The sequence below is a fragment of the Hibiscus syriacus genome, unplaced genomic scaffold, assembly GCF_006381635.1.
Source record: "Hibiscus syriacus cultivar Baekdansim isolate YM2019G1 unplaced genomic scaffold, ASM638163v2 tig00000132_pilon, whole genome shotgun sequence".
NCBI classification, from domain to species: Eukaryota; Viridiplantae; Streptophyta; class Magnoliopsida; order Malvales; family Malvaceae; genus Hibiscus; species Hibiscus syriacus.
The window spans coordinates 1,071,184-1,091,097 of NW_024061764.1; the positions used below are offsets into that span (position 1 = coordinate 1,071,184).

The window sequence follows — 19,914 nt, forward strand, 5'->3', positions numbered from 1 at the left end:
TTATTCTCCTGTGAATTAATTGGTGCACTGAATGAAGAACCATTCAGTCGGTGACAAAAATCCCCCGTCATGGGAGTTGAAGGTGATGAAAATGGCTGCAAAGCTAGCTCCAGGAAAGGATAAGATAAGAGAGCAAAATGGCCACACAATTATGGCATTAATTGAAGGAGAAATAAATAACTCACTAATATCTACCATATACATGAACCGGCAACTTCACTCAGCATAACAATTGGAACTACTCTAAAGTTCAAATGAAGGAGAAATTAAATAAAGAAATACAATAATCAGGGTATACCCACTATTTGATTTTACATTTAATTGATCCCGGTAAAGGAAAACGTGAGCTAGAAAATGAAAAGAAAAACCTGAAGCACATGCATGACTTCTATGTAACCTCGTCTCTATAACAGGTCCATCAAGACAGGTAAACCGGATTAGCTCTACTTGTATTTTCGTATAAAACCGAAATGTCTCACCGGGGGAAATGTAGAAATCCAGTGATTCACCCACTCCACCGTGTAAATATCCTTCCTTATCATATTACCATCCACCTATGTGGCGATTCCTGGAAAATATGGGTAAGCAACAGAAAATGAGTACCACAATGAAGCACCTAACATTATCTGTTTGTGGACTAATAGCTGGTAAATGGGGTTCTTTTCATTACTAAACATCTGTTGATGATGTTCTATAACATGAAAGATGCAGAGACTTTAGTTTGTTAAAGAGAGCAATATGTCTGAGGGGGAAAATAAAAGTAGACTAATGGAACAGTAAAATAGAAAATAAATCGTCTTACCCCCATTTGACTGCCTATTCGTAACACCATAACCACTAATGTAACCAGCAACGTTATTAGCTATAACATCAGAACTTGTATTTCACTGACCGAAATCGAAAGAACTGGACAGCTCTAGGTCTAAGGGCAAAGATCGCCAAGTAGAATCCCCATAAAATGAACCATTTTCAAAAATATCAGAATAGCAATCATTTGAAGCACCATGGGATGATACCCGGGCATCACTGGTTTTCTCGTGGCCTATCACTCCGGACGCAACACCTAAATCTCCACTGCCATACCTAAGAATGTCGTAAGCAGAAGCAGAAGTGCAGCACCTCCACTTGGACCTGACTTAGGAGAGGAATCCCAAAGTGATCCCATACTGCTAAAGGAACTCACACATGTTTTCCCACTTCGAGATCCCACAATAGGACTAGAGTTTGTGGAGTTAGTAGCATAGCTAAGACTTCCATTTCCCCAAATATTTTGACCTGCTGAGTTTAAGACAGAACTATTCACTCCACTGCCCACACCATACCAAAAACGGCTGGCAAACCGGTCCGAATTTCCACTAAACGAAGTGTTCAATCCTCGCCCATAGCACAGTTTAGAACAAAGGTTTGAGTTCCATCCAGAACTTGGACTCAAATTTGATTCAAGATTCAGTCCAAACCCATAACCATGGTTCGATGGAGAAAATCCACTCTGACCAATAGTACCTGGACTAGATCTACCTTCCATTCTAACACCATAACCTCTGACTGAATTAGTATTACAACCCTGCATGTGACCAGTAAGGAAGCTATTGACTCTATCGAGACCAAAGTTATATCCACCTAACTGGTTCCGACTTGGACCTAAAGATGATTCTTTGGGGACAGCACGCTTGACCTCAACCATTTTCCTGTTGAGTTCATGAAATGTTCTCTGCAAGACTTGGATCTATAATACATTTTTCTTCCCCATCATACAAATTACAAGTTCACATCTTCTCTTTGATGCTAAATAATTACCAATGATTCATTTTACAGTTTAGCAAATTGTGTTCTGAATATACTGTTTCATCCCAATGAAACTGAAAGAAGAAGGTCTTTGTCATTCAAGTATAGTCTACGATAAGCATCAGGTCTATGTAAAATTTATTCTAATACTTAAAGTGATTTTCTATGGGTGATTAAACTGCAGAATGAAGCTGTTGACATCGACTGATGTTTGGGAATCTATCACCTTCAATGGCCCTCGAAAGGTAAATACATGTTACTTGAGTCGTTCGTACTCAACAGCAACATGCTGCCAATCAAACCTCACAATGTATAATACAAACATCAAAATCAAAACTAATAAAACAAAGGCATGCCTTAATAAGAAAAAGCCAACCAATCATGATTAAAAAGAAAAAGAAATGATCATACGAATGGCCATCAACTACACCGAGACAAGGAACTTTAATGTTTTGAATGGCAGGCTATACAATCATATTATCAAAGAAAAAGTATGTTTCAGAACGTATCACATTACAAGGGAGTTAAAAAAGGTTAGGAACTTACAGTTCTACCATCTATTATATGCTCTTTCATAACAACCTTTTCTGCAATAGCCGGGTCGGCATAAACAACAAACCCGAACCCACGGGCACGACCGGTTGTCCGATCCTTCATTATCACAGCTTCCACAACTTCCCCAAAAGTTTCAAAATACTGTCTAAGGCGGTCCTCATTTGTGCCCCAAGAAATCCCGCCGATGAATAGCTTGCCAACCTCCATTTCCATTCTGAACACAATATCAATATAGTCTTGCTGAATATTGAATTCTCAATCAATCATAAACGAAATGAATAAGCATATCATTAAAAAGAAACATGTTCAACAATTGAAGAAGGAAAACATCGGATCTAGAATCCGACTCGTAATTTCATGTAAATAATGTCAGATATAATCGAGGCTTTGTTTTCTTGAATTTAAAGGCAACACACAATTGATCATCATTTCTCCAACATAAACAACGTAATGTAGAATAAACAAAGATAACTGTGACTTGTCGGGACACGAAAATCAACCCAAGCTTTGTTATTCATGTTGTTGGATTCGATCGAAAAACATAAGACCGATTACGGATCGACCAACAATCCAGGATTCCCAGAAACCAAAGCATGAAAAATGGAGCAGCTTTAATCTAGTTTGGAGGAGAGAATGATATCGAACATACCGGTGGGGGGGACCCCAGAAGGGAAAGCAAGAAAATCTAAGATCTGAGAGGAAGCATAACAAAAAGAGAGGGCTGAAAGGCCCTCGTTTTCCTCTCTTCTTTTGTTTCTTCCAATTACTGTGTTTGAATATCAATGGAATTGGGATGTATAAATAAGAAGAAAAACACGTGTGCCAGTGGTGTAAATGAATGGATTCTGTGCATCCAACAGAGAGGCTGAGAGCGGATAAAGAATGGATATGAAATATTTGAATTTATATATAAATTTAGAAGAGAGAAAGAGAATGGCGTTGGGGGCTAAATCTTACAAGAAAGTAGTTCAGGAGACGATGGATAACTTCTCTGTGTTTCTAAGTTTAAATTTAATTTAAAATGTCGTCTCAACGCGGTTTAAATATTAGAGGATTAATTATAAATAGCTATGCATCCAACCTTAATAATATATAATTAATAATGTGAAAAACAGGAGGGATTGGTTTTGCACCAAAAACAACTCAAGTTACATACTAATAATGTTTGTCCAGTTATATATATATATATATATAAGTTGATAGTCTTATTAAAAAATGAAAATATTTAAAATTATAATAAGAGTTTATAATTATCATAGTAAACTAAATATATAATTTAGATATTTTCTTATAACATTGAAATTAGTCATTTTAGATTATATAAGGATCATATATAGAAAATGTTAAAAACTCAAACAAAAGAATCGAATAAAAATAAATACGAACAAATCTAACTACATCGGTAAATGAATTACAAAAGGAGATTAAGATATTGAAATACTATTAGAAACCACATATCAGAGTCGAGAGTATGAAAAACTATCCAAAAAAGTAAAATTGCGTAACGAAATTCAATATGATGATCTATGGCAGGAAAGATCAACATGGTTACAAATAAGTGTTATCTTTATCAGTCATGACGTCATCAAATCCAATACTGAGAAAACATAAAAAAAAGTCAAACGACCAAGAAAGAAAACAAAATATGTGACATGGAGGTAGAAAAAAATGTGTCACAAAGGCATAATTGTTCTTATTAAAAACTAAAAAAGAAACAAAGAGAAAAGAGAACCAACGGTCAATAACCCACGTTAAAAGTGATGTTGCCATCGACTAAACAAAATAAATAAATGTAACACCCTTAGCCCGTATATGTCTTATAATACGAGCTAAAAATGTCACACCAATTCAACATTTGTTGAACTTAAATGCTAAATTTTTTCCTTAATTATATAAATTTATAAAATATTGTTTAATCATTGAAACTAATTCGATTTCAGTCAGTAATTAGGCAGTTCAATGTTGTTTCATATCCAAATACAACTGTCTATTACCACTTGATTTTAAACCATTTAAAATATAACATTTATACTATTCATTCATAAATACGATTAATACTAAAATTAGACAAAACTAAAGAAAATAATCACTAATTACTATTACAACCCCTTTTAAAATAAATCTGATAAAGCAACCCAACAGATATAATATACACATCACTAATAAGTGAAAGCTATGATGTCTTACTGATACTGTAATAGGTTTAATTTTCCATAAGATGTTGCCAAAGTCCTCACTTTACATCCACTACTTTATTCGAACCTACGCATGAAAATCATCATGAGCTAAGTAAATTAGTGAGGTAGAATATAACTAAAACATAAAATCCATAAAATATAAACAATAAACTAGAAATTTAAATTAAAAAAAAATAATAAAAACTTCAAATCGGGCTAGTCACGCCGTTTTTCTTTTGGAAAACTGAAAATATCATCTCATGATTTTATCAAAAATTATGTAAGTCATCATTAAATATCATAAATATTATTCTTTTTATTTGAATATATTTCATAACTTTCTTTTCAATTCTATGTTCTTTTCTTTTATATATTATCATAACTTTCACACTTATTGTTATAGCTCAATGTATATGCAAGAGAATACAAGGTACGTGAGTATAAGATGCGCACTAGGCACAACACGATGCCGAATAATAACTGAAATTGCGATATGATGCACTAAACAATCATAACATGAGCACTAATGATGCTGAACATTGGTACACGAATGTACCAAAGCTAAATTGATAATTGATAACTGATAAGAACTCACTTAATGACGTGTCAAATGTACTTACGACTCTCAATGCAACATACAATTGAGCTTATATTTATCATCATAGAATCATTTATTAATCTAAGTCTGATAATTGTAAAACATTTGTTAACTGTAAACATCTGATAACTGAAAATCATCTGATAACTATAAATATCTGATAACTGAAAATCATATGATAATTGTAAACATTTAGAATTCATCATCATAAATATCATACTTGGTTAGTTCATATCCAAAATATTTCATAAAACTTGATGAAAAATATTATAGAAATATTTCATACTGAAAATTCATAAATCATACTGGAAAATAAAATGAGGTTGACTTATCGCAAGTCGTCCTCGATCAGAGTAAATAAATAAATAAACTATAATTGTTTGAACAATTTACGTATAAATCAAATATAAGCTTCACTAAGCTTTAAAAATTATTTCCACTACAAAATTTATTTAAATTCCATATTCTAACAGTTTGTACTACTTTTAAAGAAATATTATTCTGTATTAATATATATATATATATTGAAAAATTATTTCATTTGCACCACTGAAAACTAGACTCAAATAAAAATCTAACTATATAAGGCACTCCATATAGTTCCACTTGTACAATTTATAGCAAATTTTCAAAGTTGACTGACAGAAACTGTTTTGGCTAGAATATGCTATCTTATTTTCTGACCTACCACTGATTAAAAATTTATATGTTTTTGTATACTCCTTCAAATCAGTTGTTGTTTGTTCTAAACAAAACTAGATTGATATACGAATCCAATGGTATAAAATTCATTATCTAATCATTTTATTTAGAATTTCTGATGATTTTTTGAACTTATTGTTCAAAATATAATTTCTAGGCAGATTTTACCAACTAGTGTTCTTGATTCATTCACTAGTTCTATTAGCTTACTAAATAAACATATAAACTTGAATCACACTTCACATAATATTAGAAGTCACTTCTTAATTTAACTATGCATTGACTCATCGTAAGCCAATGTTTGGTCGAAACATATATACAAATGAAATACACTCACCTTTGCCTCACTATCAACTCTTCTCAACGATAATATTCTTGATTCAACACTTTTTCCTTCCCTTTCAAGCTACTTAAATCACTAAATTTAATGTGGACTGACGACGTCATATAATAACATAGAATATTCAAACTATTCGTTAGTATCAAACTAACGTAATCTAAACTTAAATATAAAATTCGATAAAATTAAATATGATACTTAAATTGATATAAAACTAAATCGTACTTCCATGGTAATTTCAAATTTCTCAAAATATTCCTTAAATTCCATGAATATTCATTTCACTATCAACTCTTCAACTTTTACTAATTTCCTAATCCAACCAGAATTCTTTTTAGAATTCGTATCAACTTTCTTATTTAATCCATAATGGTTTTTCACCATTATGATCATTTCACATTAATCACATAAAAATTCCAGCACCTCAACAAAATATTAAAATCAACACTTAAACATTCAAAAGCTTGCAATTTCATCCTAAATTTTCTTAGACTTTTCAAATTCAACTACACAACTTGATAAACTTAGAATTAAATCTCAACTTAAGAATTAAACCCAAAAATCAGCATATTAAATAAATTTCCAGCATTACAATAATTTACTCAAATGATACTTACACATTTAATAAACTTAAATTTAAGTCCCCATAGTATTGAGACTTTTCGAATTCCACCCTCAAATTTTACCAAATTTGAAATTTGGTTCCAGACAACTTTCCAACTTAAATTTCCAGCATTTTCAACTATAAAAAATCAGCATTAACTCTTCAAATATTACATTCTTGCAATAATATCCCACAATTCTCAACACTTGTTATATTAACCTTTTTACTTAGGGGTGTTCAAAATTCGGTTTTAACCGAATTAATCGACCGAACCGAATTAGTTCGGTTAATTCGATCGGCCACCGAATTAATTCGGTTGGGGAACGGTTAAGGATTTTTTTGGAATTCGGTTAACGGTTAATTCGGTTCGAAATCGGTTAATTAACCGAATTAACCTTTAAATATAATTATATTAAGAGGCCCATTCCATTTAAAATCCATTTAAAACCCAAATCAATATTAATTAATTAAAATAATATCAAAACTAAATGCAAAATGTTTGAATCAAATTAATTAGATATTATTTATAATTAGATATTATTTAAATTAATTGTAAATTGTTAAAATTCTAAAAAAATTCGGTTAATTCGAAAATTAACCGAAATTTATTCGGTTCGGTTAATATTTTCGAAAAAAAGTTCGGTTCGGTTAACGATTAAAGAAAAAAAAAATCGGTTAATTCGAAAATAGTAGTTCGATCGGTTCGGTCACCGAATTAACCAAATGAACACCCCTACTTTTACTAACTCAAGGCTCCAGATTGATCCAAATTGATCTCCAAGTCACATATAACACTTCTAATAACAATTCTAGACCATAGGAAAATTTCCAATATTTTTCTCTAATTTTCCCCAATGGTCGAATGTCACTATGATCATAAGACTAGCTTTTGATTCAATTTAAAGCATGAATTCAACTTCCTTACTTCAAATTCATGCTATTCTAATCAACACAGCATCAAATTGAACCAAAATCCAATCAATCACCAAAACCATAATTAGGCCAAATGCTTTAAATCATTATACACTTGATTTTAAGCATCATACATGCTTGAAAATTAATCTCCAACAGCAAAAACATAATAACCTTTCATTAATTCTTCAAACTCCAAAAACCCTACATAAACCCTAACCTTCACTCTCAACATATAAGCATCTTCAGTCTCAACATATAAGCATCTTCAGTCTCAACATATAAGCATCTTCACTATGAAATATTGGTACCAAATGATAGAGAATTTCATGTAGATAAATTCTCTAATTCATAGCTTAGTCCAAAAATCAATCATGTAAACTCAAAAATAAAAAATAAAATGTTTACCATGGAGAAATGGTGGTTTCGACCAAGCTTGAAGGAGCTGATTTTGTGCTAATTTTCTTGATTAATCTAGTATTTATTAACCTTGGCACATGTCACTTTAATAATATAATTGAATTTAAAATTCAATTAGTGAGAAATCTAAAAAATACCATTAATGAAACTTGATAATTACCAAATGTCATTGTATTATCTTCCATTAAAATATTTCTTAGTAAAAGATGAATCAAATTGACTTTGACTTTTCACTTTGGCATGCAATTTTTTAAAATTGCACTTTAGTCACTAAAACTCCACTTTCGACCAAATCTGAAAATTTTCACTGTTATGAGCCAAATTTCTTTGATCTAAAATATGTAAATAATATTTTCAATTATTTTCTAACATCCATCAAATTTTCATAAAATTCCGGTTCGATCCTATTATCTGATTTCAATACTGAACTTTATCGCTTTATAGTTTTTAACACAAATCTCGTACCGAAAATCTGATTCTCACAAAAATCCTTGTTTTAGGCCAAATTGTTCGTTTATGGGCTAAAATCGTTAACTTTTTAAAATTATATTTTTAGTCCCTAAACTTTTACACAATTTATACTTCAACCCTCAACTTTCAAAACTTATATTTTAGTCACTAGTCAAAATTTGTGGTATTCAATAAAGATGATCTAAATTATAGAAAACGAAACAAACTCTATATGAAAAAATAGAGAGATGTTAATTATATATATTTAAAGGGTTGGGAAATTGGGAGAAATAAAGATGTTTAGAGGATTCATTAATATAATTATTCCAAATTAAATAAGAATAATGATCGGATAGATATTAATTATTGGATTATTCCATCTGAAGACATTATAAATAAGCATCGAGGAATTAATCAATTAAGAAATTCATATTAATTAGCGCCTACCCTGACAGGCAGGCAAGCGGTCGGCTCCAGCCTAGAAAGAAAGAAGAGAATATGACTTTATCAAACAATAATAATGGTTCAATTTGAGTTCGAACTTAATGCCTTGTATATCGTTATCTAATTTGAATTTTTTTTATATCTATAAAAAAATGTAATTTTTATTTTTAAAAATATTATTTATAAAAAATATTATTATATTTATAAAAAAAAATCTTATTTCTTTTAAATTACAAAAAACCCTCAAAATCCCTAAAATCCTCAAATCTTAACACTAATTTGTCGTTGTCACCCTTTTCGGCCACGACCACTGCCGACAACGTAGTCTTTTTAATCATTCTAATTATAAGTCATTGTAGTTGTCGTCGATTGGCCGTTAAAATCGCTTGAGATTGTGATTTTCATCATAGGATTCGTGGGGTATAAAACATCGATTCGTCGTCGATCAAGCGTTGATCAATCACAATTTCATAGGGGTTTCGGTCACCAGAGGGAGGTGAGATCGGTTGGAGCTTTTTCGACGGCAAAGGGTGACAATCGACGTGGGTTTAGAGGTTGAAATGAAGGTTTTTAAAGTTTTGGGGTTATTTTGAAATTTATGTGTTTTCATTTTAAATATATATATAATTTTATTTTTTAAATTTATATAATTTTTTAAAAAATATTAGATTGTGAAACATGTTACTTGACGGAGAAAACTAACGGTTCGTCACTGTTTGAACCATTTTGAATAACGAAATGAAACGTTAGGCACCAAACTGGAATGAAATAAATGTTAGGCACTAAACTAGAAAAACAAACATAGGTCGGGCACCTTTTGTATATTTAAGCCTTTTTATAATTTCATAAATGTAACATCCTGAAATTCGGGTCAGTGACTAAAATGAGAATTTTTGAAATTTAGGGAAATTGAAAAGTTTAAGGATTTAATCAAAATATTTCAGTGTTGGATAAAAGGGTAATTATGATAGGATTATAAGGGTATTATGGTAATTTAGCTTGGAGGATATTTTTATATCCCTTATTTAGGAAGATAACATGTGGGGATGGGGAGAGTTTTCTGGAAAGCTTATTTCTTCTTCTTCTATCTTCACGTTGGCTTCCATTGTTAAGGGTAAGTTTGATTTTAGTTGTTGATTTCTTGAATATTAAGTAGATTTTGATTATTTGAGTGTTATATAAGCTTAAGTAAAGCTTATATAAGCTTAAAACACCAAGAAGAGATAAATAGAAAGGAATTTCTATTTAAGAGTTTAGAAATGAACTTTTGTTATAGAAAGGTTTTTGAAGTTCTAAGGATGAATTTGACTTGTCAAATGGTTAATTAAGAAGTTAGAGGTGATAGAATTGAATTAAGAACACATGAAAAATTTGATGAAATTCTTTAATTCAAGAATTATGGTGAATTATGAGAGATGGTGAAGTGTTATAGTGTTATAAGAAGGTTTACATATGTATTGATAAGTCTTAAGGTATAAGGAGGGGTTAATAAGTAGAATTTGAGGACAAAGTAAGACATTTTCGTGCTCAAAATGGAATTTCTGGGTTGTGTGCATCGATGCATCTTCAATGTGTATCGATGCACTCTCAAATAAATAAACATCGAATGCAATTAGTGTATCGATGCATAAGGAGTGCTCGATGCACCCCTTTAAAATGAAAACATCGAAGGTGATTTGTGTACCGATGCATGGGTAGTGCATCAATGCACATGTTAAGGGATGCATCGATACACTGTAGAATGTACCGATGCATTTCAATGGGAAATTGAATAAATATTTCTTTCAGTGTAAGAAGTGATGTCTTATAGTATATCAATTGGATACTGATAGTATAAATATATGATTGTGCAGACATCGATCGAAAGCAAAGTTCAGATAGGTCGGCAGAGTAAGATGAGCAAGGAAAATAAGAGCTTAAGAGTGTTAATTGAGACCAGGTGAGTACATGATATTATATATACGTTATGTATAGGGAATTAAGACTTGCGATGAGTCTAATTCTGCTATTATGTGATTAGGGGTACTGAAGCATAAACATGTAGTGATATGGTGCTAAATGTATTGTATATGAGTAAATGCATCTTTATATGTGAACTATGTAAATGTATGTATGTGTGATAATAGGTTATGTGATTCCATGAGATGAAATATATGTGAAAGTGATATGACTTATATGTGTTATACTAGAATGTTACATGATATGCTATGTATGCTAAATAAGTGATGTGAATACATGTTAGTGTAATAAGCTAGGTTAAATGTTATAACTGAGTGAAGGGATTGTATGAGAATATGTATATGTGAACATGTGTTATGAGATAAGAATCCTGACTATGAGCTATGTGAAAAAGAATACAAGTAAAGGTGAAAAGTTATATGATAAGTGAATGAGAGTTACATGGAAATATGCTATGTGAAAGTGAACTATGTGCCTACGTGAATGTGTGAAAAGATATAAAAGGTAATTCTCGTGTCATGTGTTATGAGAGCTATAGGTATAGTTGGCATGCCAAGAGTCGAGGGATTATCAGTGGTCTTTCGGGACACAGTGGTCCTTCGGGACACAGTGGTCCTACGAGACAAATTTCTATGCGTCCCTAGTGGGATTTATACGAGCTGTGGTGACAGCATTGTGCACAACCTCTATGTACTCACATACCTTAAGTTCTCAAAAGAGTGCATGAGCTTTAAAGATAATAAATATGTGTTCTTGGTGAAATGATATTTGTGCTATATGATAGTTATAAATGATAAGCTCAGAATCATATGATAATAGAAAAGAAGATAATGATAATGAGTGCATATGTGTTTTGTGATAAGAGATGATATGTGATTATGTATGATATGACATTAGTATTTATTCATGTATTATTGTGTTTTGGTGTTATATTATACGTTTATGTCAAATATATTCTCAGTTGATAGAATATAATTAATGACAAGGAAATAAGTAATGATAAATATGTTAATGATTGGTTCAATAGGTATGTAATTATGATGTGTATTATATGATATATGTATGCATTTGTTAGTTTGCATTGTGCATTTACATGTCTCACTAAGTCTATGACTTAGCGTGTAAGTGTCTTACACGTAGGTGTGGATAAGTCAGAAGATCAAGCTTCAGATCCGTAAAGCAGCATATCTCCATGCAAAGTTCAGATCATAAATATTTTGTAAAGTATGTCTTGTCATATAATTTAGTATGTTGGCATCCGTAAAGCAGCATATCTCCATGCAAAGTTCAGATCATAAATATTTTGTAAAGTATGTCTTGTCATATAATTTAGTATGTTGGCATGTAACTAAGTCATTAAATATGTACGCTCTGATGGAGTATGTTAAGGTTTTAACATGTTTATGTAAAAGAATTTCTTTATAGAACAGAAGTTTTAAATTTTCTATGGTTTATTTTGTAAAAGTATGTGCTTTGACTAGTCAATGTGACACCTCGGATTCGTATCCGGGTCGAATACGGGTTGGGGGTGTTACAATAAAAATATTGGGTGTTTTTTAAAAATAAATTTTCATTTTAAGTGTTTTTTAAATAAAATTTTATACGTCTTACACTTGTCACTTAACACTTGAATTTAACGGTCATTATAGTTCAGACACCTAAAAATATAACTTCGAAAAATTAGGCACATAAAAGTATAACGAAAAAAAATTTTAAACACATATTTTTAACGAAAAATACTTTAAGTACCTAAAATTAACTTCTGATTTACTTTTGATAGTTATTTTTGCATTAAGCCTATTTTTTTATTTTAAGTGAGAAAATGACATATCATACCATCTTTAGTAACTTTAACGGAGTGATCAAAATAATAATAATAATAATTTAGTGTATAAGTGATTAAATTAATTTTTTTTATTATAAATTTAGTAATAAAATAAGAGTAAGATGAAAGCTTATTAATGAAACCTAAAATTTACACATAAAGAAAAACATCTGTTATTAAATACCAAAAATTTATAGTTTGGCAATGACTTTATTTCTTATCTATAATCCATGAATATATATTAAAAATTCATAGTAATAAAAAATGATTCATATATATTTTAAAAAAATGGTAGAGACTTATATTTTTTTTTGAATTAATCATTGATATCCGATTTATTGACTGACTAAACTAAATCACGTACTGCAAAGGCGAGGGAGATCCTTCCAACCCAATTTGTTACATTCGCAAATGTCATGATTCGGGCCTATGACATTGCTTAAGGAATCTAATTGCTCATCTCACTAGACCAACTGATTGTTGGAAGAGATGTATATTTAATAATTAAAAACATCATTTGATATTTTAAAATATATATAGTAATTTATTCACGTAAGTGTTAAAATTTTAATATATATATACACGAATGTTACTAAATTTTAACACTTACGCGAATAAAAATTTATATTAAATGTTTTAAGTATTACAGTTATATACTAATTAAAATTAAGATTAACATTATATTTATAAATAACACATATTAATTTAATATTTTTAATTAAATAACATCTAAAAAATTATTCAAAGGATCAACAACCTATAAAATAAGTGGTTAAAAATTTTCAATTGATACTTCTTATCTCTCTTAGATTATGAGTTCAATATTCATTAAAAGTAAAAATTTCCCTTCCTCTTTCTTCTAGGTAGAAATTGTTAAAAAAAATATTCAAATGAAGACATAAAAATTGTTGACAGTGATAAAATATTATTAAAATGTTAACAATCTTTAGAATAGGTAATTAAAAACTTTTAGTTGACATTAATTTATCTCTCAGGATGTAGGTTCTATATTCATCAAGAGTAAAACCCAATGTTATTAAAATCGGATCGGATCGGCCGGTTCGACCGGTTGAACCGTGAACCGGTTGCTTGTCCGGTCCGGTTAACTCCCAAAATCGGATTAGCACAGAACCGTAAAGAACCGGAAGAACCGGCTGAAAATCAGGAAAACCGGGGTGAACCGGCTGAAAACCGGCAAAACCGGTTTGAATCGTCGGTTCACTTTTTTTCTTTAAAAAAAATTAAACCAAACGACGTCGTTTGTTCAACGAGCCGAGTCAAATTCGAGTATTGCTGAGCTCGACTCGAACTCGAAAACTTTAAAAGTAAGCTCAACTCGACTCAAAAACTCACGAGCTAAAAATTATCAACTCGAAATATAATATTAAAACTTGAAATCGAAAAGGCTCGAACTTAAAAAAATTTAGAAGTTCGATTGAAGCCTAAAATTTGAGCTCAATTGAAGCGAAATAATAGTTCGTTTTGTGCTCACCAAAAGGCTCCATGATTTTGAATGTCAAATTACCTCTATTATTTATAGAAGTAAGTTGGGATGCTCTTCTATGTTTCTTAACCATATGAGATTATTTTGTTCTCATATTTTTACTCTTTAAACTTTTGGGATACTCTTCTATGTTTCTTAGCCATGTGGGATTATTTTTTTTAAATAATTAAACCAAATGACATCATTTGTTATGATTTTTTTAAACCCCAATTTTATTTTTTTGATTATAGTTATATAATTATATTTATTATTTAATATGTTTTACCTTAAATATTATGTTGTAGTTTATTTGAATCATTTTATTTCACTTGATTTTATGATTTTTCATTTATACATGTTATGACTTGTGATATTTTTATACCTTTTAATATTGTAAACTTAAAAAAAGTGTTATATATATATTAATATTACTTTGAATATTATGTAAAATTAAAAAAAATATTATTTTATATAAAATTCGGTTCAACCGCGATTGAATCCGATTAAACCAATGAACCAATACCTTCATCGATTCAATATCCCGTCCGATTTTGAAAACATTGGTAAAACCTCTCTTCCTTACTCTTAGATAAATTGTTAAAAGAAAGTACTATTAAAATAATTATTTTTTTACTCAAAAAAATCATGCTTATTTAAGAAGTATCAATTCATATTTTAAAGGTTCAGTTGGTAATGTTGTTTAAAACTACTTTTGGTCTAAAAGTCAGGTTTGAAAGTAAAATAATTATCAAACGAGTAAAATTTAAATGTACAAGTGCATTTGAAACAGTCGATTTTAAACCAACCCAAAAACTAGATTTTCCGGTTCAAATTTTCTAGCTTTTCCGGTTCACATTTTCGTTTAGAAGCAAAGTTTTATTCGGGATTTTTTCTAGTAATTTACGGTAGCTTTGATGGCGTCCAATATCTTGTTCTTGGTTGGCATATAGAAGGGTTCAAAAACAAGAGGGAACGGGGTGTCCAGGCCACACACTCTTGCAACCGGAGCTTCTAACCTTAAGAAGCAAGATTCAACAATGGATGCCGAGATCTCTGCGCCAAATCCTCCTGTAACTGGGGCTTCATGACTAACAAGAACTCTTCCAGTTCTTCTGACTGAGGCTTCAACTGTTTCTTTGTCCCAGGGCATTAGAGTTTTCAGATCTATAAGTTCACAACAAATTCCATCCTTTTCTGCTTCAATACAGGTCTGTTCCATGATGGAGAATTGTGCTCCCCACCCTACCAGTGTGATATCACTGCCTTGTCGAATGACCTCTGCTTCGGATAGAGGCAACATATAATCAATGCTCAGGCACTTCTTCCACGGCCAAACGGTAAAGCCTCTTCGTTCAAAAAAGACAACAGGGTTTGGATCACGAAGGCATGACAACAGTAATCCTTTTGCTTGCCGCGGGCTGCGAGGAATGACCACTTTAATACCAGGAACATGGCAAAAGAAAGCTTCAGGTGATTGAGAGTGGTAATGTCCACCATGACCCACAGCGCCACAAGGGGCTCTTATTGTCAAACCTCCACAATTGAAGTGGTTGCCACTCCGATACCTAAACTTGGCAGCTTCATTTACAATCTGATCAAAAGCTGGGTAAATGTAATCTGCAAATTGGATTTCTGCTATGGCACGATTTCCCATAGCAGCTAAGCCAATTCCTAACCCGACAATACCCTGTTCACAGAGGGAGTATTGAAAACCCTACCTTTACCAAATCAGTCAGCGAGTCCGGTTGTGCAACGGAAAACCCCACCAAAGCTAACATCTTCTCCAAAAACAAACGCACGATGATCAGTTTCAAGCACAACGTGAAGGGCTTGATTGATGGCAGAGTAAAGGTTGAGGGATTTGAAGTTGCCGCTCTCAACATCACAAGTGGAAGTTGAGAGTAGCCTCCTCCCCATAAACCCAATGCCGACCCTTTTGCCCATAATATTCCTCAAAGCCATCTCTCTCTCTTCTGCTGCAACAGTGCAAGAGAATATGGATATATAACAATTGCAACGAAATGCAAGAAAACGTAATTCACTATGAACATATAAAGTACACGGATTCGAAAAGGCTGTAAGTTAAGAGGGCATCAGAATTGCAGAAAAACATCTAGGCTTAAAAAGCCAATCAGTCCCGAAAGATGGTATTTTGAGATTGCTGTCCTCATTGCCCACATTAAAACCAGTTTTATTATTTAAAATAAAACAAGCAAAGCAACTAGTGTTTGTTTTTCAGAAGTAAAAGGTATGCAGTCTGCGGACCACATCTGCAGCAGTAGAGATAGATTAAAAGTCTGCAGTCTACAAGAAGAAGATTGTTTATTTTTTAATGTCTGCAGGCTGCTAAAATAAATTGAAATATAAATAAACTGATTTTTTAAACTTAAAAGAATTTTGTAATACTGAAATTTAAATAATTTTAGTTTTATAATACTGAAATTTAAATAATCCATACAACTACAATAATAAATTTTTTAAAATAAATCAATCAATATTTTAAAATAAATCAATCCATATTTTAAAATAAAATTTTTCATATTTTAAGATAAATCAATCTATATTTTAAAATAAATCAATCTATATTTTAAAATAAATCAATCCATATTTTAAAATAAATCTATCCATATTTTAAAATAAATCAATCCATATTTTAAAATAAAATTTTCCATATTTAAAAATAAATCCATCCATATTTTAAAATAAAATTTTCCATATTTAAAAATAAATTAATTCATATTTTAAAATAATTTTTTTTCATATTTTAAAATAAATCAATCCATATTTTAAAATTCATATTTTAAAATAAATCAATTCATATTTTAAAATAAATATTTTCATATTTTAAAATAAATCAATCCATATTTTAAAATAAAATTTTCCATAATTTAAAATAAATCAATCCATATTTTAAAATAAATCAATCCATATTTTAAAATAAATCTATCTATATTTTAATATAAATCAATCCATATTTTAAAATAAAATTTTCCATATTTAAAAATAAATCAATCCATATTTTAAAATTTTTTATATTTTAAAATAAATCAATCCATATTTTAAAATAAAATTTTCCATATTTTAAAATAAATCAATTCATATTTTAAAATAAATCAATTCATATTTTAAAATAAATCAATTCATATTTTAAAATAAATTTTTTTTATATTTTAAAATAAATCGATTCATATTTTAAAATAAATTTTTTCATATTTTAAAATAAATCAATCCATATTTTAAAATAAATTTTTTCATATTTTAAAATAAATTTTTTCATATTTTAAAATAAATCAATCTATATTTTAAAATAAATCAATCTATATTTTAAAATAAAATTTTAAAATAGATTTAAATAATTTTAATTTCTTTGAAGACGTTTGAAGACATAAAACCATGTTTGCACCAAGAAGACCTCGCGCAGACGTTAGAAGAACTTCTGTCTTCTAAAAAAACAAACGGTCTGCGAAGCTCAATGTCTGTGCGTGGTCTGCGCGGCGTAGACATAAGAACTTTACAGACCTTACACAATAAAAACAAACACCACCTAAGTCTCATGGCCAATCCCACGTGGTAAAAGCAACAACGCCGCTCCACAAGGCGATGGAATATGAGACTGCCGTCGACGGAGGAACTCCCTCAAAAGAAAGACCATTAACGTCAACCATCATTACTATACAACGTTATCTTTGGGATATACAAACATAATTTATCGATTTGCCCCAAACGAAGAAAGGGTTTTTGATCCCCCTTCATATTCAAACTACCATCGGTAAAACCAAATCAAAGCTACATAGTATGAAATTAAAAAAAAAATAGAAACGACTAACGAATTTGGCCGTGAATTTTAAAGAAAAGTGTCGACTAGAGCTAACAATGGAGGTGATTTATAGCCTTGATTTAGTGCTGCCGCTCACTAGGGTTTGCTGAATTAAGAGTCCAATATATTAATGGAGCACAAAGACCTAACGCGAAAACCCAATAGCTACATATTTTATGGTCTGTCTTCGTAATATATACGTTTGAGTGCACCTTTTTATTTAGGGTAAAATCCAATATTTAATTTTTATATTTAATATTATTTTTTAAAAAATAACCTAAACATTTTAATGTTTTACCAAAATAAACTCATTATCAATTCAAAATTCTATACTTACAAATAAGATAAAATAAAAGTTTCAGTTCTTCAATGACAAACTATCTGTATCCAAAGCACTCTTTAACTTTTTACTAAATCTAAATACCTATTCATGAGTAAATTATGGTTTTTTATATTTAAAAATGATATTTTAAAGAAATAATCACCAACAAATTATTAAATATACTCATTGGTAAAATATTAAAAAAATCATCAATACTAAATTTATCGACAACAAATTTATTATGAGGAGTATTATAAAAAAACATCAAAGAAAGACACGTTTGAGAATATTAAAAACAAGATCAACACAAAGATTGTTGAGGATAACAATATTAAAGACACATACATTAATTCGCTTTTCCTAAGACAACTAGTAGTGACAATGACAACGATGTATTTAATAAAGTTTGAATGTGGAGAGAGAGAAAGAAGTGGTTAAAAAGTGAGGTATGGAAAACATGATAAATCAGGGTAAAATAGGAAGATTTTACCATCGTACTGTCTGAATGGAAGGGAGGAATAGAGAGAAGAGTGTCACAGACTTAATCTCTCAATAAGCCTCGTGCGACCTTGGCTCCTTTTCGCCCCTCGCGATAGCTAAGTCAGCCTCACTCAAACTTGTGCTAGTGTGGGAAAGGATTGGCAAGGAAACAAAGAAGAAAGGAAAGAACTTTGAAAGAAAGCTTGTTGATATGCTTGAAAGCTTACAACTCTTGGATGATTTACAAATGAAGATTCTACACCTATTTATAGCATCATATCTCCTCAATGGACGGTGGAGATTGACTTGATCCTACGGTAGGGAGAGATTCTCTAGAATTCTCCATAATTTCCTACCTAACATGGAAGACTCTAGAATGCTTCTAGAATATGTACAGGTCTTGAGTGTTCTAGAATAATCTACACTATTCTATCAACCTCCAAGACCAAATGTGGCCCAACATAGCCAAAATAGCCCAAAGTGTGGGGAAAAAGCCCAAGTTTGTGACATCCTCCCCCACCTATTTCGACGTCGTCCTCGTCGCCTCATACGCTTTGAGATGTTCTTCAAACTGCCACAAGTCTTCAGCTAGTTCCCATGTTGCCTCGGACTCTGGTAGTTCTTTCCACTTGATTAAATATTGGGTACGCGGTGGGACTCCTCTCTTGCGGACCGTCCTATTTGTGAGCACCGTTTCAACCTCTTTGTCGTAAGACTTGGTTACTACGGGAGGTGCTCGATGTGAATACCCTCGGCTTGGGTCTTCCTTGTCGGCATGATATGGCTTGAGCATACTTACATGGAAGACCGGATGAATCTTAAGTGTACTTGGCAAGTCTAAGCGATACGACACTTTACCCACCTTGGCAAGTACTTGGAGCGGTCCCTCGTATCTCCGTATTAGTCCTTTGTGAATGCTTCGGAGAGCTTTGAACTGTTGTGGCAAAAGTTTCACAATGACTAAGTCTCCAACGGAGAACTCTCGATGTCGCCTCTTCTCGTCCGCCCACTTCTTCATCTTCTTCCTCGCTTTCTTTAAAC

The 19,914-nt window shown here is 31.1% G+C and overlaps 1 protein-coding gene and 2 pseudogenes across 1 annotated transcript; all 3 read right to left on the reverse strand.

Moving 5' to 3' along the window:
* Positions 1-359: 359 nt before the first annotated feature.
* LOC120122950 (heterogeneous nuclear ribonucleoprotein 1-like) lies at positions 360-2,547 on the reverse strand. The gene is made up of 3 exons (XM_039142005.1): positions 2,332-2,547; positions 803-1,726; positions 360-568 (listed from the first exon to the last, which is right to left on the reverse strand). Exons 1-2 carry the CDS (start codon positions 2,545-2,547, stop codon positions 1,064-1,066), a joined length of 879 nt encoding a protein of 292 aa, XP_038997936.1. The 3' UTR covers positions 360-568; positions 803-1,063.
* Positions 2,548-15,132: 12,585 nt separating this feature from the next.
* Positions 15,133-16,223, reverse strand: LOC120129995 (annotated as a pseudogene).
* A 119-nt stretch (positions 16,224-16,342) lies between these two features.
* On the reverse strand, positions 16,343-16,430 carry LOC120132514 (annotated as a pseudogene).
* Between the last annotated feature and the right edge of the window lie 3,484 nt (positions 16,431-19,914).